At 47.9% G+C, this 21,991-nt stretch overlaps 1 protein-coding gene across 1 annotated transcript in view; it reads left to right on the top strand.

Moving 5' to 3' along the window:
* The window catches only part of PPM1H (protein phosphatase, Mg2+/Mn2+ dependent 1H), a 231,190-nt gene that overhangs the window by 110,452 nt on the left and 98,747 nt on the right, over nt 1-21,991 (top strand). The window contains exon 5 of the mRNA XM_046673877.1: nt 3,061-3,173. Coding sequence (XP_046529833.1) covers nt 3,061-3,173 — 113 coding nt within the window. The remainder of the gene's footprint in view (nt 1-3,060; nt 3,174-21,991) is intronic.

The raw sequence follows: 21,991 nt of genomic DNA on the forward strand, positions 1-21,991 counted from the left end.
TTTAGAATATGTTCTAGTTACACCCAGTCTGAGAAGAAATAAAAGAGTGTATTTTAATATCAGTGAATCCTTCAAAGGGACCCAGGACTATGAAACACATCTTTCAAATCCTTATCACGATGATCTGAGACAGTACACACGTAATTAAAGTGTGTGTGCATACACGCGTGTACATTACCACACAAGGGCGGGGTTGGTGAAAGCGTGAACATCTTAGCAAAGTTTCTTGGGATAAAAGTAGCTAGACTTTAGTCCACTGTTTATATGAAAGTGCTCCTAAATTTAGCATTCCTTATGCTGGGGGAACTATGGAGGGAACGCAGTTGAAACGTAGGAAAAGATGAAAGAAACGATGAAATCGGTTAGAAAAAAATATTGAATCACACTACTAATATAGGAGCAAGGGACTGACTGGGCGAGCTAACTGGAATGTTTCCTGAAAAATTAGAGGCAAATGTGAACTCTGCTCTGGCAGAAAATCTTAGTGTCCAACGCTTTGTCTTGATTTTTTTTTTAAGGATTAAATGATCTTATAATCAGATTTTGTTGTGATGTAAACCATGATAAATAACGCACCTACAATTCAAAATCAGCTCGTTTGTCTAGGTCCCAGCAGACTTCCTTGCCGTGAACGGCCGCTTCACATGGACACTGTGCACCACAGCATCTCTCCCCTCTTGGATCTCACTGATGGTTTAAGTCGGTCGGGCATCCTTCACACACCGGTCCACATACAGCCTGCAAGCAGTTGGGTCCTCAAGGGATTTTTAATAAAAATTGACTTTAGATATTCAAACAAATGTTGATTCCGGATGTGGAAGAATGGCTTCTATAGCTAGAGCAGTTCCTTCCAGTTTATCAAAAACAGGAGTATTGGGTGTGCATTTTATCTACCTATATATATTAATTTGATGAAATATGTATCGTAATATCAACTTTTTATTAAGTGCAAAAAAAAAATGAATGAATCCACCCACAAGCTCCTTTGTGAATAGGGTTGCTGGTTCTGTTTTAATGCGTTGTTTGGAGGGTAAACAGACAAACCTTGTGAAGCCCCCGTGTTTTCTCTCTCCCTTCCTTGCCACAGTCCTTCCAGGCTGACATCTGTGCCCCTCCACCCCCCACCCTCCAGCCATCCCTCTGTAGCTTCTGACAACCATTCATTCTTGTGAAGTGACTGCACTTTAGCTGAAGCATGGGTTCCTGCTTCCTTGTTATCCCCGTGAGCATTTATTCACATGGTAAGCTTTTCACTTGTGAATTGTGGACCACATTTCTCATGTTAAGGCAGAGGTAAGGTGGTGGCAAGATAATTTGGAAACCCAGGCATTTTTTAATGTATTTCTTCATTTGCCCATTTAACAGACATTTATTAAACTACCTTTCATCTGCCTGGGATAGGTGTTGAGGGTCTAGCAGTAGCAAGAGACGTCTCTGCTGTCAGTCATGGAGCTTCCAGGCTGTGGGAAGGTTCTGCGTGGCCTGCTGCGCCCTCACACACGCCCTCGGATTTAACCCTCCCAGCAGTCCATGAAGAAAGCGAAGTTATACAGAGTTTATGTAAATTTTAAAAACCCAATATCGTCTTTGCAGGCGGTCCTCACGCTCGACCCTTCTGCGGCTCCAATGCTGTTGTCCACTCTCCCCTCACTGGAATTCTCCTTCACTTCTGTCTAAACTACCCCATCCTGCACACATTCCTGCCCGCTCCCCGTGGCTCCTCAGCCTCCCCCTCTTACCCAGGTCACTTCCAGGATGTTAGTTTCTCTCAGATCCTGTCTTTGTACTTTTTCTCCACTGACTTTTTCACCAATACACTGTTGTTAACCTGTGCCCTCAGCTCGGGCTCTTCTCCTGTTCCCAGTTGCCACTGGTGATTTGTCTAACTTTCTGTGACCACCTCTGGCTCCTGGAGCAAAGTGGTTGCTGATAAATGCGGGTTACTGAAATCTCTCCGCTTGTCTGGGAGGAGGCCGGCTGAAGCACCTGAGCCCTAATGCTGTGGGTTCCTAAGAATCACAGAAGTGCTCAGGCCGGAGGTCTGCCAACAGCACCCTCAGCATCAGCACCATTTCTTCGTCTTCAGTCATTATTGCCCTTCCCCATTCTCCCGCCCCCTGCCTCAGGAGTAGATGACTACCGGAACATTTGGCAGTAGTTTAGTGGGCATTCAATTTATTTTCCTAACTCAACTCACATTTTTCTAAGGTCACAGAACCCTTGCTTCTGTCCATGACACACAGTTTCACAAAGCTGTCAACAGAAGGGTTGCCCTGTTCTTACTGTTCTTGGGGAGGCCTCATTAGGTAGCAGGAAATAACAGCCCCTGGAGGAGAATCAGGTGGGATTGCAAACTCCAGCCAGGTGAATATGGGCAAGTTACCCCACTCTCTGCCTCCAGTGAGGTTGATCATATGGTTGTGAGGATAAGATTCCGTATATAAAGTGCTTCGTGCGCTGTCTGACACAGAGGAGGCGCTCGGTGAGTGTTGGCTGTTCCTCCGTTGTGCATCAGTGGCTGTGGAGGAGAAGTCTGATCAGAGTTTGGAAACGTCTATCTTTGATCCATAAGACGCGATGACTCCTGCCTACGTTGGATAGAGGACACAGTCCTTCAAGTCACCTCTCTCATCGAGCTGTAAAAGAAACTACTTACTGGAGACTTCAGGGTTAAAAACATTGATCAGGCTCGAGTACTTGGCATCTCTCTTGTATTTTCCACGTGGCAGAGCAGGCGGTCCCTACAAAGACTAGATTTTCCGTAAGCTCTGATATTCGTTGAATACACTTGGTTTTAGCCCTCTCCTTTTTGTCTGCTTGTGTCTGTTTGCAATCCCCCGTTTCCTGTCTCTGGTCCGCAGATGGTCTGCCAGGTGACAGTTTTGTGCCAGGGTCCTCTCCAGAAATGCTCGTCAGGTGGCGGAAGACATATCCTAAAGATTTTCTTGTCTGTCTGTGAAGCACGTTCGACCTCTCAGGGCCGTGTGAGGGGAGCGAGGCCGAGGAAGCCTTTGAGGGAGTTCCTGCACAGCCCGGCACTGACTCTGTTCTCTTCTCCAGGACCTACAGATAGAACGAGAGAGGAGTTCCTATAACATATCTGGCGGCTGCACTGCCCTCGTTGTGGTTTGCCTTTTGGGGAAGCTGTATGTGGCAAATGCTGGGGATAGCAGGTAAGCAAGTTTGCCATCTGGTCCTTACTAATTTCCAATGCCTTCTGATAACTTAAATCTTTAAGAAAATATTAAATGGGCCCGGCCCACTGGCATTAACCGTTAAGTTCGCACACTCTGCTTTGGCGGCCCAGGGTTCCTGGGTTCGGATCCCAAGCACAGCTCTACACACCACTCACACTACACACTACACACACACAGCGTCCCACATACAAAATGGAGGAAGGTTGACACAGATGTTAGCTCAGTGACAATCTTCCTCACAAAAAAAAAAAAGGAAATGATTAGAAATAAAGTAATTCTGCTTGGAATTAGATATTGTGAAAAATAAGCCTTCTACATCTGAATACAAACACATTGAAGAAGCATCACCAGGCCGTATTAGAAGGTGAAGGCAGGCTTTGGCTCGTACCTAGGAGCAGCTCGTTTGTACACCTGCAATTCATCTAGACCAGTCGTATTCAAATGGTTTTTGACTTTGGAACCTGTTTTTAGATGAAAGCTTAGCAGAAGCATAATAAATGATGACGAGGGAAGGGATTTGAATGACGTGGGTGTTTGGAGGGGACCCGAAGGACTCACCAGCTGGTTCCACTTCTGCTCAGTGACTTTCCACTGTCCCCTCCCAGGGGCCCAGGAGTTTCTCCTCTTATTCGCACACCCCTGTGGCTGGAGTTGCCTCTTGTCAGGTTCAGCTGAAGGAAATTTTGGCCAAGAGATTATGGTTAACACTTACTCTATCCAGCGTTACCAGGGAATAAGATAAACTTGTGCAATTTTAAGTAACTCATGCTTCCTTTAGGTGAAGGGAATTTTTAAATTACAAATTACACATTTGTCTGCCCCGTTAACAACAAAATATGTTGGCTATAAGGCAGGACTTTTTGCTGAAGACTGACTCTTCCTTCTGAAAGCAAAGTTCTGGACTCTAACCATGATGTCCTCAGAGGATGAGCATTTCCTGCGTGGGCTGTGGGCTTAGGGTGCTCTGATTCCTCTGTCTGCTTCCTCTAGGTCACATGCCTCTTCTCAGCAACGCTGCTTGCTCTGGCCCTCCTTGAGGTCTGACCCCACCCCCTCCCCTGCCCCATCTCCGTCAGGTTGTGGCTGCTGCCTCTGTAGCCTGGAGCACTGACTAACTGGAGGTGATCAAGGAGTTCAGCTTCATTTTACTTCTGTTTACGAAGCAGGAGACAGGCTGAGGGAGTGTCCTTCCCCCTCGTGAAGCATCCTCCCCCAGTCTTCCCACTACAGATCCCAGACACCAAAGGAGGGGGAACTGCTGAGGCAGCAGTATTTGGGGGTTGAAGATTAATGTTTGTTAAAGGTCTGTTTATTTTTAGAGTGTATGTGGATTTTCTGCTCTAGTCTGTAAGAGATCTCAGTTTCAATATAAAATTTTGCCAGGTAAATGGAAGTGTGTACAAGATGCTGTGTTTATCCCATGGCTTCTCTTCCTTAGTGTTGTGTCAGGGTCCTGCCAGGAGACAGACTGCAACTCAGGTGGGTCAACTGACTGAAGGAGTGAGAGGGAACCGGCCAGGAGCGTGGAGGCCCAGAGAGGAATTCACCACCCTAGGCCTGTAAGGAGCGGGGAGGAAATGCTACAGCAGAGCCCAGGAGAGTGGGGCCACCGATGGGGGCCCCCAGGCAGAGCTACAGGAGAAAATGGGAAGAAATACTCGTACTTCTCTCTCTTCCTGTCTGCCCATCTCGTACCAGGGCTTCCCATTGGATGAGCCCTGCGGGAAGCAAGGGAACAAGGAGCCCAGGTAATGCAGGTCCTAGAGGTGAGCCTGCCAGACACAGACACAGGCCAGGACCACGTCTCTGGGGCGGGGGGTGGGTGCAGGGGAGACTAACCAGCCTGCCTGCTGTGTCTCCTTTCCTTCGTTGCCCAGAGTTGGAGCATCTTAAAAACAGGAGTCCTCAATGTTCAGGGGCCTCTTAAGACACACACTTAAGCCTCTGGGCCTCTTGTTCTTGAGTTTGTGGGGAAACAGACGAGTAGATAAGGAGGTGGTTCTTTGAGCTCTAGGACCAAGTTGGTGATTCAGCTGTTTACTCATATTCACCTTCTGTCTTCACGTCTGGTTCCGTGTCCTTTGAAGTGAGTTTGCTTTCCTAGCTCTTCCAGTGACTAAGGAGGTGACCGAGGGTCTTGCTTCCTGGGGACAGGCCCAGCCCTCATCCCAGTGAAGCCCCTCTCACCAGATGACCCCAGACTCAGAAGGCAGCCCAACTTCTGTGCCCAGGATACATTCTTCATGTTGATTATCCTTTTCACAGAAGCCACGCCTCCCCAATGCCTCTTCCTCATCTTTGAGGAAAGAGCTCCAAGCTCCTTAACAGAGTCACCTGCCCAGCCTGGGCTTCTCGTCCTACTTCAATGGAGCTCCTGTCCCCTGTCCAGGACCTGCCAGTCCCAAGCGTTCATCTTCTGGGCTCTTGCCTCACCCCCTCCTTTTTTTAATGCCAATTTCTAGACCAGATCTTGATATCCTCATCTATAAAACCATGGTATTGGGCTAATCTCTAAAATTTCTGACATTCTGAAGGTGACCCTATGAGGAGTGGCACTTTGGAACATAAAGTGGTGCTATAAAGTTTGATCTTTTGGTTATTTTATCTTTCTTAGAGTCAGTTTCTGGGATTTTAGTGTAACTGAGGTTCCTGTCTTCCTAAGTGTCCATAAAAGTATGATTTTCACGTGTTATTCCCAATAATTTGAAAAGCCTGACAGGTACTTTTACCCTTACTAAAACTGTAAAGCACCAAAAAAAAAATTACCCTATGATAAAACAGCACCTCTAAAACCTTATAAGCTTAATTACATTTATAGTATTCTGGCCCAGGGATCTGGACATGAATTTGGGGTTGGATGGTCGGGTGACTGGGTTTGCTGTTCACATGTGGGGCATGCGTCCTGTAGAAACCCAGGAGTGCTCTGAGTTGGTATTTGTCTGCACTATCCAAAGGATGAATTACAGGACACTTACTCATTAGGGTGCTGTTTTCAGCTCTTGTGTGAACAATAGATATTTGATATCTTATGTAGGATCATTGCCTAGTTCATATACTAATAATGTATCGTAGGTATTTGAGTTTACAAAAATATTCAGCTCTTCCCAAGACACAGTAACTAAGGCAACTTTGAGCAGACTTCTGTAAATGTAGGTCTGTTATCACTCGTGGACAAGGAGTCAGGAATCTGAGGGCTCAACTTAAAAAAAATGATTAGAGGGGCTGGCCCCATGGCCGAGTGGTTAAGTTCACGTGCTCCGCTGCAGGCGTCCCAGTGTTTCGTTGGTTCGAATCCTGGGCGTGGACATGGCACTGCTCATCAAACCACGCTGAGGTGGCATCCCACATGCCACAACTAGAAGAACCCACAACCAGAAATATACAACTATGTACCGGGGGGCTTTGGGGAGAAAAAGGAAACAATAAAATCTTTAAAAAAAAAAAAAAAGAAGAAGAAAAAACGATTAGAGCTGATGGAGGATGCTAGCAACAGGGCCCTTCTTAATTAAGTGCTATTTTTTTCTTTATTGCCAGATATTAGCTGCCGTATGTTGACTTTAAATCTTGACAGTTCTGAGAGTGAAAGCAAATCTTTGTCGGAGGTTCCCTATCCCGTAATTCTTCATGCTCAGGAAGAGAGAAGCTTTGCGCTGGCTTGATTTGGAACCACTGGTGGTCAGGACTGACTTCCAAGCCACTTAGTGAGCTGTGACGGAGCTGCCTTACCGTCAGGCACACGTGTGCTTGGGGTTGTGTTCAGGAGAAGCTGCCTGATGCTGTTTGTGGCCTACTAGGTGATGAGTCAGCCACCACGCTCAGCGTAGGGTGACCACAGTGATGTCGGGTGACTGGCCCACAGCCTGGGGCAGACTTGCCTACTCCCCTCAGCCAAGGTAACCAGCCACAGGAGCACATGTGGTAACTACTTGATGCAGGCCAGTTGCTTTATTTTTCCCAGGCAAAGGCAGCCAACTCAACACCTAGGGGATCAGAAGGGACTTGGAAGGGAGCAGATGGCGGGAGGACTGTCACTTCAAGCAAAAGTGAACTGGTGGCACGCAGACATCCTGCAAAGCAGTATGCAAACCATCACCCATTGTGTTTGAGTCATCCCTCCTTAGGGCTCTGAGTGATTCTTCAGGTTAAGAAGATGCATTGACTCCATTTTAGAAGATAATTTTATTTCTAGAGTGCTCAGGTACTGAGGAGGCAAAGTCATTACCACTTATTTCAAACAATGTCTAAAGGTGTGGCAACTGAGGCTAGGTAAACTCATTCAGATTAGGAAAAACCATTTAAGGTTTGTTAAATTCATGATTCCACTCCTGCCAGATGTATAGTAACAGCAGCAGTAAGACGGCTAATAAGCACCAGGCACATGTAAAATACTGTGACAGAGAATCATATTTAATTCTCTGAGCCACGTGGTGAGAAGTCGGCACTGATAATATCAGATAAATAGACTGAGGCTCGGCGAGGTGGAGTGATCTGCCCAAGGTCCCACAGCTGCTGAGGAGTGGACTGCCATCCAGCCCAAGATGGAAGTCAGAGCACCATGTTCTCAGTTCGATGCACCTGGGATTTCCCGTCCGTGCTAAGACTGGCAGGGGTTTTTGTTTTTGTTTTTTGCATGCTGACATCTCTAAAATCAACAGTTTCTAATTAACATTTTTTCTTTCCTATCTGTATGTAAAATAATGACATACCTTATAATCAATGGCATCTTTGATTTCACCTAAAATGCTTTATGGGGTGAAGTTGAGTGAATGGCTGCACCTGGAAGCTATTTTAAATGCATTGCTTTAGGGAAGCAGATAAGCTTTGGGTGGTCCAATTCATTCACTTCTGAAATTGGAAATGGTCTTTTCTCAAAATGAGGGCTGCCATCCCCTTCCAAATGTCCCAAAGTTTTAGGAGACCATTTTAAATTTTGTGTTTTCATTTTGCGGATAATCTATTGAAAATAACGTTGGCATTTTCTGGACCTTCTGGATGACTATGTTATAAATGACGACTGCCACAAATTCAGACCTCCATTTTGTTGTGTTGGTGATTTCTTTGGCTGCAAGCGTCTTGTGCTTGTCTAGCACTTTCACAATGAGTCTCGGGCTCTAGGGAATATAGAGTCATCTTCAAGTTCTTGAAGGTGCTCCTAGGAAAAGGCTGAGAAGGTCGAATGTGTTCGTGAAGCAGCTGTGTGTAACAAGAGTGGACATTCCGTGAACTGTCCTTAAAATGAAGCTAGTAAGTCCAGCCAGGGTGGTTTCCTTTCATTGCTCTTTCACTCTGTTTTTAATTTTCCAGAATTATCCCCATTTAAGTCAAAGCTTCTGCTGTTCATTCAGAGGTGAATTCCTCTGGCAAGTCTGAAATTTCTTGAGGATAGGAGTTAGGTATTAAACAAGATTTTCATTTCTCAGTTCAAAACCAATTACACACCTGTGGTGTCTTCTCCGCTTTACTGGTGGGAAGATAATGAAACATGATGTCACTGCCTCCAAGCCAAGGGAATGTAAAGAACTCCTCATGCCTTTTTATGTCCATGGACAGAAATGGCCAGTACGGAACCTTCCTGAAACTGCCTATTGCTGATAAGTGGCTCATCTGTCTACACCTGCAGGGAGCTGCTGCTTTGACAGTAGCCTTCCTCTGAGCTCAGAAGTGTATTTGATCTTCTTGCATTGACTATATTAATTTCACCACACCTCTCCCTTTCTTCAACAAGTATCTGAAAAACTGCATAGAGAGAAACCGAAACTAACCACCATTCTCTACTGCGAAAGTTGAATCTTTATTTCTACCTTTTTTCTGCAAGCTCCTCCGTCTTTTTAGTGTCTTTTTACATGATCCCTTTGCTGTTCCTGTAACCTGTAGAAGGGATTAGCAGAAAGAAAATATGCCCATCAGACGATCACAGATGCACGCAAAGACGTGGAGACCACGTGATGGCTCATAGTCTATACTCCTCTTATCAAGCCACTTGCTGTCCACACAGAGGGCACCTAAGAGGCCTTTTTCTCTCTGGACTTCCTTCCTGTCTCCTCCCTTGAATTTTTTTTCAAACCTCTCTCTGACACCTCTTGCCCTAAATCAGTGGTTCTCAAAGTGTGGTCCCTACACCAGCACTGGTATCAACTGGGAACTTGTTAGAAAGTAAATTCTGGGGCTCTACCCAGACCCACTAATTCAGAAACCAGGATAGGGCCCAGCACTCTGCATTTTTGCAAGCCCTCCAAGGGATTCTGATATACTAGGAACCACTGCTCTAAAGTCTACCGCCGGGCATCTCAGAGAGCCGCGAAGGAGCCAGCATGCCCTCAGGGTTTCAAAATTCCAGCTGTTCCTGGCCTGAGGTCGAAGCGTCCAACCCTGAAGCTATGGAGCACGCAGCAGCCCCACTGCAGCCCGCCACCACGTGCTGGGAGCTTGGCTGGTGACTTTCCCCTTGAGCTCTCTGATGCTGCTACCTGGGGGCCCCACCTAAACCTCTGTAGCTGGCAGTGGATTCCTTTTTGCTGCCGGATATTCTGGAACGTAGGTGCCTTTCCTGGAAAAGTGGGAGTTGGGGTCAGGATTTCTTGCATGATGCAGCTCCCAATTTCAGACTCCCAGTGACTGCCAGGGAGTTCTGAAGCCCTCAGCCCAGTCTACACCAGGCCAGGGCCCCTCATCTGAAATGGGTCAGGCAGGCCCCTGTGGGGCCCTCTGATTGTTGGGCCCCTGGGAGGGGGTGGTTCTGGCTGTCGTTCCCTCATCCCAACCAAGTCATGCTCGTAACAACTGCACTTTACCCCGAGCCCACCGATGGGCCGGGCAGGGACTTCTGGTGGAGTTCATGGAAATGGAATATTTGCACTTAGAAATGCTGTGGTCAAGACAGTGACCTCATCTACCCAAGCTGCTGAGAGGGAATGAAACATCAGGTCCGTGTCCGGAGGGAACGTTCCAGTGGAGAACCCCAAGGCTTTATCTTTGGGCCACTCTAGCCACACCAAGATTTTCAGGGCCTGATCATCTGATTTGCTGATGATGTGAAACTAAGTAAGATGAACTAGTAAGATTCAAAAAGACCTTCAGTGCCTGGGAAGGTGGCTAAACCTGAACCGGTGAAGCTTAACCATAGTCAAAGTAAAGAGTAATGTTGAAAAGGGAAGGAAAGAAAACCAGCAGGATGGAGAGACGAAGCTTATCAATGGCTCATGTTTTTTTAAAAAAATGTAAGTTGACAGTAAATTCACTGTGGTCAGCAGTGTGGTGTAGACACCAGAACCTAGTGTAACCACGGGCTGCAGCATTTGACACATACGGCTGATAAGAGCTCATGTTTTCTGTTGTCTTGCTTGTCTCAAGCACTGTTTCTAGTTTCCAGGGCTTTACATGAATAACCTAATTACTCCTCACACCAACCCATTTGGGGAAGGACTATTATTAATCTCATTTTACACAGGAAGTCCCTCTCTAGGTGACACAATTCAACATGTGCATGAATGAACAGAAACCTTCCAGAGACCAGAGAGGTGAAGAGATTTGGGCCACGTTTGAGGGGATGAGGAAAAGGCAAATGAGCCATGTGAGAAGATAGCTTGTGTTGACGTGAAAGAGATCTTTAGGTACTTGTCAGATAGGAGGGTGAGTGGTAAGGCTTGCTCTCCATGAGTCTGGGACAGAGGCGAAGTCACAGGAGGTCACGGTGGTGGTGAAGAGTGGGGACTCAGACAGCCTGGGTTGCCTCTTGGCTCTGCTGCCTTTAAGTGTATGTAAACTGGGCCAATCTCCTGTTTTCAGTCCCTCAGTTTGTCATCTGCAAATGGAGATGATGAGTACCCACCTCCTGGGGTGAGGGTAGATAAGCAGACATGTGGAGGCTCCTAGCACAGGGCCACGTGACTGCACAGTAACGGTGAACGCTGTTGTTGTCACCCTCCTCACCCTCTGGAGAGCCGTCGATGCTCTCCAGAGATGCAGTGGGTTCTCTGTCAGGGGAAACATTTGTGCATCAACTGTACAACCACCTAGCAAGAATTTTGTACTAAGTAATGTGATTTTTCAAGGTCCCATTAAGTACCATTTCCAGGACTTTAGGAGAGTCTTAAAAATATTATGACTGTTTTCATGTTTCCTGCCTTCTTAAAAGAGTTTAATGAGTTCACAGTTTGTAGAAGGAAAGGTACAAGTGTTTCCTGCCATGTGATAGTATATCAGGTGAGCTGAGTGTGGAAAGTAGAGACCCCCAGCTTCACTGGCCTGGAGAAGCAGTGGCTTTGTCTCCTGCAGGCATTCAGGAACCTGGGATGAAGGAGGCTCTGTCATCTTTAACACTTGGCTCCCAAGGTCTCTGGGTGCGTCTCCATCCAGTCAGCTAGATGGGGACAAGAACATGGAGGGGGCACTCAAGGAAGGTCTTTATGGCCCAGACCTAAAAGAGGCACACATCACGTCTGCGTGCTTTCCATTGGCTGGAATTCTGGTGCATGGCCATCCTGAGAAACAAGGAAGGCTGCTGGGAAATGTAATAGTCTAAGTTGTGTGCCCAGGCCCCAGGGGATGTATTTTGATGAACTTTTGGCAGTTTCAGCTACCACTGGGCATTGAGAAGGGAAGCCATGTTATGTTTAATGAGTGATGACGTCTTTATTCATTGTTGTTACATTGTCTCCCACTGAGCTGATGAAGCTACAACTTGGATGTCATTATCTTTTTTAAAGCCCAACACCAGTTAGCTCTTTCATTACTTTAATTTTGTCACTGCTGGTTTTACAAGAGATGCGGTGAGTCCAGCTTAGGTTGTCAAAGACAGTGAAGACACAGCTGTCCCCTCTGGTCCACTTGCATCTTGGAGAAGAACACATTGGGATAATGAAAAAGCCACAGTAAACAGCGTACCAGACATGTGTCTTCAGAAAGTCCATCACAGAAAGCGAGACTCACTTCATGCTAAAGGAGCGAGATTATGTTAACCAGGGAGGGTATGACTGCACTGACGGTTTATGATTTTATCAGTTTTACTAAAACTTATTTGATCAGTTTTGTTAACATTAACGTTTTAATCTCACTTTCTGCTTTTGAGATTACTTTTACATTGTCATGGTTACGTTGTAGAGGTTTTTAAATGACGTACCAGTTCAGTTTCATAGTTCAGCCTCTTACCTACCCTCGAGCTGCAGTTCTTCAGTCTATTTTTTATTTGAGCACGTCTCTTCTTCTTCATGTCATCCTTAATAGAGTCAAAATAACTACTATAGACGGATCACTGATAAATATGTCTCAATCCATCTTAAGTTTATTTACGTTAAACTTGTCCGGTTCATTGTGCATTTATTATCCAGTCAGAGCCCAAAGGGGACGAGAAGATAGAAGCTGACTGAAATGCCATGGGAGGAAAAGGATTCAGTAAACATCTGGATGCCGGGTGTGTGCTGGGGAAACGCAGTGAATGAGGCCGACGAGGTCTCTACCTTCATGGCACTTAGAGTTGGCCGGTGAGGCAGGCGGGCATCCATTTACGATGCAGTGATGGGCCAGTGCAGGTGTTTCGGGAGCCAGGTGAGCACTGGGCTTCAGTGCATGGAGGCTGCCTTGGTGTAAAGGGGAAACTCAGGCGCGTGTGTAATTGTGTTCTTTGGCTCTGGGAATGACAGCAGTGGTTCGCTGTATCAACCAGACTGCTTTGCAGGTCAGGCTCCCTTGCTACAGAGCTCTGCGGCTGACCCCTTTGGTTTATGACTCCACAGTGGCACTGTTGTGGTTGTGAATAGTGCTTGACAGCTTGGTTGGCGCTTGGGGTCATTTTGTGGGACCATATTTTTGGTGGGACCATACTTGTTGGGTGCCGTGAGCCTCACGGAACCATCGTCCACAGGAAATGGTCTCGGAAGGTCTGTCTTGTTTCAGGATGGCGTGTTGATAGTCCCTGAGCAGTCCTTGTTGGTGTGCATGTTTGGGTATCAGGAGGTTAGTTTGTTCTGGGCATTTTACCTAGACAAGATGGGCATTTAACCTTCAACTTTGCCCTCACTTGTGCGAGCAAGCCAACAAACTCCTCAGGACCAACGTTGGGTTAGCTGTTAGTAGCAGGCAGGGAGGTGTCAGCCCCTGGTAGTGAGCCGGTGTTGTGGGCAATACCGCCTGGTGAAGTGGGGTGAGCCTGGGGTGCTGGAGTTCGCAAAAGCTAGCCTTCACCCCTACAGAAACGCCTCGGCTTTCTCGTTTGTGGAAGGGGCTGGCTCCATGCCTCAGGGTCAGCATGCAGGTTAGCGGGTCCTGCACGTGGAGCACATGGAAAGAGTGTGGCACGGGGTTCATACCTTCATTCATTCGCCAAATATGTGTTGAGTGCCCACCTCATGCGTAGGCACTGGGAACACAGCCATGAACAAAACCCCATGTCCTCATGGTGCTTATGGGACTAGTCGGCAAAGCACATAATAAGCAAGGCAAATAAGCGAAACGTTGACTCCGCTAGATGGGAGGGTTGCTAGAGAAAACAATAGGACGGGGGGGGCACTCAGAGTCATAGGTGGGTTGCAGTTGCAGATGGGAAACCAAAGAAGCCTTCACTGAGGAGGAGGCATTTGAGTAAAGGTCTGAAGGAGGTAAGACACGAGCTGAGCAGATCTCTGGGGGAACATGTGCTGGCAGATGAAATAGCAAGGGCTGAGCCCAGACCGTGCCTCTTACAGTTGAGGACCAGAGAAGAAGGGACAGAGCAAAGAGCGTGGTAGGGGTGAGGCCAGGGAGGGACCGGCAGGTCTTGGGCACTCTCTGTAGCAGCTGGTGCTGCTGAGAGACGGCCAGGCCCATGAGGAGGTCTTTGTGTGAGCTCGTCTCGCTCGCTCGCCTCTTCGAATAACACAGTGCTCTCCCCAGCTCTAGTTTTAAAGCCTTCATTCCATCTTGCACACTAATCCCTAAGTAATTCTGTAAATTTATAAACAGTTGGGTCTTCACAAGGGCTTAAAGGCCATCTTCTAGAGTGGTTTACACATCTTTAAAAAATGTTTTTATTTATTTTTTAATTATTGAGGTCATATTGGCTTATAACATTGTGTAAATTTCAGATATGCATTATTACATTTCACCTTCTGTGTAAACTGCATCTTGTTCACCACCAATAGTCTAGTTTTACCCATCACCATACACATGTGCCCCTTTACCCCTTTTGCTGTCCTCCCCTCTCATTCTCTGGTAACCACTAATCTGTTCTCCTTGTCTATGTATTTGTTTATCTTCTACATATGAGTGAAATCATATGGTGTTTTTCTTTCTCTGTCTGACTTATTGCGCTTAGAATAATACGGTCAATATCCATCCATGTTGTTGCAAATGACATGATTTGCCCTTTTTATGGAGGAGTAGTATTCCATTGTGTATATATACCACATTCTTTATCCATTCATCAGTTGAGGGGCACTTGGGTTGCTTCCATGTCTTGGCTATTGTGAATAATGCTGCAGTGAACATAGGGGTGCATAAGTCTCTTTGAATTGTTGGTTTCAGGTTCTTTGGCTAAATACCCAGTAGTGGGATAGCTGAGTCATATGGTGTTTCTATTTTTAATTTTTTGAGAAATCTCCATACTGTTTTCCATAGTGGCTGCACCAGTTTGCATTCCCACCAGCAGTGGACGAGGGTTCCCTTCTCTCCACATCCTCTCCAAGGCTTATTGTTTCCTGTCTTGTTAATTATAGCCATTCTGACAGGCATGAGGTAATATCTCATTATAGTTTTTATTTGCATTTCCCTAATAATTAGTGATGTAGAACATCTGTTCATGGACACACCCCTTTTTTATTAAAGCCACGGAGCCATTGTTTGCCTGTTTTCTGGTAGAATATTATACAATTTCCCAATATATAAAAACAGATCAAGGTGGGAGCTGCTCCGACTGACGTCTGGAACCAGGTGGTGTGCTCACACCAGCTCCCTTTTCTGAAGGTGGTGCCCGGGGCTGCTCTGTGGGACCGTAAAGCCACATGAACTTCACCTGAAGCCCAGGGACCGGCTCCAGAGATGCTAAACGTGCTTGCACATCAGAATCTCCTGGGGGATTTTCCTTTTTTATTTGCTATTCTTTTAACATTTTATTGTGAAAAATTTAAAACACACAGAAAAGTTGAGGGACTTACAGCGCACTACCGTATACCTACCACTTAAACTCTGCAATTACCGTAAGATTTTAATCGCTTATCTGTCCGTCTACGCATTTCTCTATTGATCCAGTGCAGATATCTGTGTACCTCACTGGGGGATTTTTTAAAAAAGTAAAGATAGTCAGGCCTCTATTCTCAGGCTTACTGAATCATAATCACTGAAGGTCGGGCCGGAAGTCTTTATTTTAAAAGCACTCCAGGCGACTCTGGTGTGACCACTCTGGGAACCACAGGTCTAGTCCAAATCCCCTTATTTCCCGATAAGGAAAATGAGGCCCAGAGAAATTGCCCTTCTCAAGTTCCCACTGGTGGCCGGTGGCAGGGCCAGAACTAGAACCCACGTCATCACCTGCTTTTGCAGGGCCCACCCTCTTACCGTTCCAAGATTTATTTGGTGTCTGCTCAGCTCCATTGGCTCTCTCTAGGATCAGATAATACTCCCGCCCTCCTGTTCCTATCCATCGATGGTTTGCTGAGCCACTACCTATCTTAAGGAGTTGTGAGGAATATTTCATTTCTCCTTGGTTGAAATGTTCAAACTTTATTGAGATAAAAGAGCTTAAGTATAGACTCTGAGGCACAGAAATGAAGGTTTCCAGAGTGGTCTGATGTCACCCTTAGTTCCTCGCTAAGATAGTGGCAGAAGGAGCACTGGGCTAGGAGTCTAGAGACAGGGAGATGAACTCCAATCCTGTCCCAAATGTGAAATGGTCAGAAACTCACATTACTCTCTGAGCCTCAGTTCCCTGCTTTGAAAACCAGCAGAGTTCACAGGATCCTGAGAATTGACGTCGAAGATGTCATCCAGCTCTGAAATTCGGTGACCACTGGGTAACATCCAGCCAAGGCTGACCTAGCCAGCTCAGCTCCCTGCACTCCTGAGGCCCCCATCCATTTTCCTGCCTTGTCTTGTTGGCTTAGATGCCAGAAGGCAGATAAGATGCCCCCAACCTCGAGCTCAAGGCAGCTTTTCAGTTGCCAGCTCTCTTGGGGCTGAGGCCCCTGGGAGCTGCTCTGCAGGGTTTCCCCAGATCTCAGCCTCCCGGGGAAGCCTAGACAGTCCAGAAGCTACCCAGAGGAGCACTAGGAGCCCAGGAGCCCTGATCCACTGCCTCTAGTGCTGTTTACCACCTGGATGTTAAGGCTGAGCACTTTTCAAAGCTCAGCTCATCTCTTAATCTGAACCAGGAGCTCCCAGGTTAGTGGTTGCCTGCGGGCCTGGGCAGTGGGCACCACCTTTCCTTTAGTGTTGTTCTGTGCCCTCCAAACGAGAAGAAGACTCTTTGATCCCTTTTAAACACCACCCGCCTGTGGTGCCATCCACTGTTATTACTACTACCACCACTACTACTACCTGGTACTGCCACTAGTTCCACCACCGCCAGCACCAGCACTGCTATTACCACCGCTGTTACTGCCGCTGCTGTCTGCCGCTTGGTTGGTGGGGCCCATCAGACTGCCTGGGGCCAGCTTCCCCCCAGCCCTCCAGGGTCCCTTTGACTCACCCCTCTGGTGCTTTCCCAGGGGGAAGTGGTTTCCCAGACCCCGCATGGAGGGTCCAGTGCATCGCAGATCTGGAGCAGCCCCTGGCACCACTTCCTCCTGAGGGAGGAGGAGGGCTCCTCTCCGCTCGGCGCTCCCTGTGGTTTTGATCCAGCCCCTGGTTCAGGTCAGCCTCGCACCTCCCACTGGTGTCACTGCTGTTTGACACAGTAATCGTTTGCGTTAATAACCCAAGATTTATGTGGGCTATGAAGACAAAAAGGTGATGTGAAATAAAAAATTACATATAAATCTAAAATAAAATTTTCAGGGAGTGACTCAGGGTGACCCGTAACTAAGGCGCGCATGTAGAGATCTCGGTGGAGGGTGAGTCAGGACGCAGAATGGGAAAGCGGTGACGCGCATGCGCTCGGAACTCGCATGCGCCTGAGTTTGAATTGCCGCTGCACAGTTTATGGCGTGACTTTGGGCAAGGAACAGGATCTCCCTAAGATGCTCTTTAATCTCGTCTATGTGGTGAACATAATACTAGCCTCCTGGGTGGAAGTGAGGGAGGGCACATAAGGCATTTATTTTGTGTGCCTGGTACAGGGTAAGCGCTCCGCTCGTGTTAGCTACTGTCTGTATGAAAACAGTCAGGAGTGCTAGGTATTGGCGATGAGTACCCAGTTGGGAGCCAGGCAGCTGGGTTTGAATTCCAGATCCATCACTCGCTGTGTGACTTTGAGCGAGTGACTTGACCATGCTGTGTGCCCGTTACCTAGATCTGTAAAGTAGGAATGATAACAGCCCCTGCTTGTAGAGTCGTTGTGAGGATTAAATTAGTTAATTCAATTCAAAAAATATTTGCATGTCCACTGGGTGCCAGGCGCTGTTCGGGAGCTAGAGTCTCAGTTAATAATGGAGACAAAAGCCCCTGTCGTCACAGCTTGCATCTTAGGGGGGGAGACTGTTAATCAGTAAACTAGAGAAGTGAAACATACAAGGCATGTGAAAGCATTGATCATTACGTGCTGACGGAGGACATCTGAAGCACTGAGAGAAGCGCCCGTCTGCCATGTGAAAAGCACTCAATAAATGGTAGTTGTTGATATTGATCATCAATATATTATGATTACTGCTATTACTACTAATACTATATTTTGCCACTTTAATATATCTTAATTTATAATAGAAATACGATGCGAGGTAAAATAAAGTCTGCATCCCAGTAGAGATGACTGGAATGTGAGGAGCTACGTTAACTTTGGGGCGGGTGTGAAAGTGTGTGCGGTGAATTCCGGGGCAGCGTCCCTGAGCGGTTTCAGGACTCCAGCGTGGAGTGCGCTTCATCGTAGCCCAGACCGCCGCCAGATATTCCTCTGGACCCCAGAGCTGTGTTCTTGCCAGGTTGGCCCAGGATAACATGCTGAATTAGGTCAGCACATGCTCCAAGACTGGGGGGCGTGGGGCTCCCTCGAGTTTACAGTTGCACTGTAGGGGTTTTGGGGGCACGTTAGGCAGCCTCTAATATTCTTTCCAGCTCTCGAGTTTTGCAACTTTTTTTTTTACCTAGTGTTTTGGCAAGCAACGGTTGTCTCTAAGTAACACAGAAAAAGTCCTTTTTCAACAAAGCCCTTCAAAAAGCCTGCAGGCTCTTGGGCATTTGACAAACACACACCGTTTTTGCTTTTTCTTGCAAGACTCCGCTGTAAAGTCAAGGTCATGCTTCCCGGGGAGCTCAGCGGCACAAGAAGCCCTCAGTCGTGCTGCTGTGCCCAAAGGCTGCCCGGGCCCCTGGGCTCTGAGAGCCTCGCTTTTCCCTTCAGCGGCATCCTGGCAATAAAGAGGCTTTTCTGAGGCTGCAGGGCGGGAACTCACTCCCTGCTGTGGGCCACCAGGCCTGCCTGCAAATGTGCGATCCATGCAGCTGATTTTCATAGTGTTTCCTCTCTGGACTTGCTCCCCCTCCCTCCAGCCCCCTGTTTTGGTTCTTTTCTGTGTCAAAGTTTATGTCTGGATTTTTTTCCCCTCTCAGTTGTGTTCTTTGTGAATCTGAGCTGGCAGGTCATAGCCATAATTGCCACTGGTATTTCAAGGTCGTATGGTCCCTCTTCTAACAGGCTTCTCTAGTTCTTAGTGTTCACAGGTCATCGAAAAAATGGCTAGACTGCATTATGCACTTTCAGACCCTTCATTTAAGTGAAATCTTATAGCAAAGGCCCATATATTAAACAGATAAGAACACTTGTGGCAGGGCAGGTGACACGGTGGTTAATAGCACAGATTCTGGAGACAGCCTAGCCGAGTTCTGGTCCTGGCTCTGCCACTTATCATATCGCTGTGTGACCTTGAACAAAGTACCCAACCTCTCTGTGCCTTTGCTCCCTTATCAGTGAAATGGGAATAATGAGACCTCATCTATAACAAGGTTGGTAGAAGGATCATAAGTGTGTCAAATGCTAAACATAGTTCCTGGCGTGTAGGAAATGCTCAAGAAATGTTCATTTTTATTACCATAATCATAATAGTAATATTTATTAACATTATTATTATCACCCATCCACAGTCCCTTGGGGCTTTCCATGGAGTTGTTTACAGCACCATGCTGTCAACACCTTACTTCTCACGTAGTGCGTTTGCCTCAAGAAGGCGCTGAATAAATGTCAGATAACAAAGACCCTGCAAACCAACCCTGTGCTGTGTTCCAGAGGGGGTACTGAATGATTTAGCTTATGCGCCGTCTCTCAGACAGGCTGAGTTTGTTCAGGCCACAGTCTGGTTTTGTTGGTGCCGGGGCAGCCGTCCCTGCTCGCGCTCTGCTTGAGGACCGAGCGTGTCTCACGGATGCTGTATCGGGTGTCCACACGTCACGGCCATCATGGGTCTGCCGCTTCGAAGGCTGCAGTGTGTCCCGCAGAGGAACCTTTCCTGGACTTGGGCTTTGTGGACGGCCTCCTTATCCCGAAAAGTGTGGGTCTGAAGGTCAGAGCCTTTTGGAGCGACCATGCCACAGCAGGAATTGCTAGACGCTGCCCTTCTGCAGGGCCGCTGTGCTTCTGGAGCAGATGCATCATTACATTGTGCCAAGGCGTGACCTGTGGTTTTCCTGCCTTGCCAGCGGGCAGGCTTCTGGTTGACCCAACATTTCTCTAAGAACTCGCAGGCTTACCCCCCTGGGCACGTCCAGCACTGCTTGGGAGAGAAAGAGCACTCCTGGGCTTCCCAACAGATCCGTGCATGATGGGGGCAGTGTGGGTACACGAAAATGTATCATGAGCTGTGCAAAATAAGGATGTCCCAAGTTAGGCCTCAAATCAGGCAACGGGCTTAAAAAGCTGGGCAAACCCTAGCTATCTTTTCTTTTACAACTTGGTATTTCACAGGACTTTACACCTGGTGATAGTTAGCTTCAGGGATATGCTGATTTCTTCCACCTGTGTTCATGGTCCCACCTCCTCCCGAAACAGTCTCCTGGTCCTCTTTCCCCTCACTGTCTGCATCCACTCCCGTCTGTGTCCTGCTTCTTCTCCTCTGCCAGCTGCCCCTTGCTGCTGGGTCCTCCCCCAGCCAGTGCCTTCCCATCCAGGATCCTCCCAGGAGATCGGCATTCCCGGCTCCACTTCTCCACTCGCTGCAGCCTGACTGTGTCTTCCCGGCTTACCTGGAATACAGTTTCCTGCCTCACCTCACCCACCCACCCTGCTGTATGGTAGAGCTGGCGAGCCGCTCTCCAAACGCTTTTCCTCCTGTTCTGGGCACAGAGGACTACCTTCCCAGCCTTCCGTGCAATCAGGTGTGGCTACATGGCTCAGGTTCAGCCAAGGGGGTGTAAGCAGATGTGATGTATGCCGCTTTTCAGGCCTGACCCATAAAAACCTGTTATACACCAGAATGGTTTAATCGGGTCCCCCAGAGGATATTACTCTTACCTGTGACTGTGACCTTATTTGGAAATAGGGTCTTTGCAGATATAATGAAGATGGAAGTTAAGATGAGGTCATCCTGGACTAGGGTGGGCCCTAAATCCATTGAGTGGTGTTCTTATAAGAAGGCCCTGTGAAGACAGACAGACACAGGGAAGATGACCTGTGAAGATGGGGGCCGAGACTGGGGTTAAGCTGACACAGTCATGGACCACGAAGGACTGGCAGGAACCCCCAGAGGCTGAGAAGAGGCAGTGGAGGGGTCCCCCCTGGCGCCTCCCAAGGGAAGGAGCGTGACTTGCCGATACCCTGATTTCAGACTTTTAGTCTCCAGGACTGTAAGGGAGTGGATTTGTGTTATTCCAGACCCCAGGTTTGTGGTGATTTATGCCAGCCTGAGGACACTGTGACCACACCATCCTCTCTTTCCTGGTCTGCCGGCTAGAGGCTGACAACCAGGATGGCCTCGGGCATGCGTGCTGAAGCCAGCAGAACACCGTGCAGCCTGATTCTCTGTGACGCCCCACAAGCTGCTCAGTGGACTCGAGGTTTCACATGTGACATGAGCATGTACCCCGCTCAGCCGCTGGGATTGGTGGGGTTTCTCTGTTTCAGCAGCCAGCTTCACCTTAACTGAAACACCTGCGTAGAGAAGGGACTGAAGGTAGCTGCTGTAAATGCATGCTCTGCCTTTCCCTTCTGGAAACAGTCTCCTCGGCAGCTTCCAGGATTTCACTCTCTCCGCTCCTCTTTCTTCCTTGCTGATGGTCCCTCTTCACACCTGCCCCTAAAATGCACCGCACCCCCAGGGCCTCCTCCCCAGCTATCTGCTGCCTACTTGTTGCCCAGATGGAAGAGCCCAAACCAGACTTCTCTGCCATACATCAGGCCCCTGACCACCTGCCTCTGCTCATCTCACCATCCCGCCTCTCTGCAGAACGTCAGGGGTCTTCCTTGGAGGCGCATGGAAGGGTCTGACTGCTAACTGTGCTCGGATTTTGTCATTCCCCTTTCCCCGTGCCCCTGAGCCTAACCCACTTTCTGGGCCTGTGGCGTGGCGCCTAGGGTAGGTGCCCTCCAGGTGTTTGTCCGACAGGGTGACTGTGACCTTGCTGCCTTTCAGTGTTTTGAAAGATTCTGTGGAGAGAAACAGCACGTAGGGAAGATTTCCAGTCCTAACATCCCTCTAGAAATTCCTAAGTCTGTGCCTGGATGAGGCTGACCCTCACACTTGTGG

This window comes from Equus quagga, chromosome 1 (genome assembly GCF_021613505.1).
Source record: "Equus quagga isolate Etosha38 chromosome 1, UCLA_HA_Equagga_1.0, whole genome shotgun sequence".
NCBI lineage: Eukaryota > Metazoa > Chordata > Mammalia > Perissodactyla > Equidae > Equus > Equus quagga.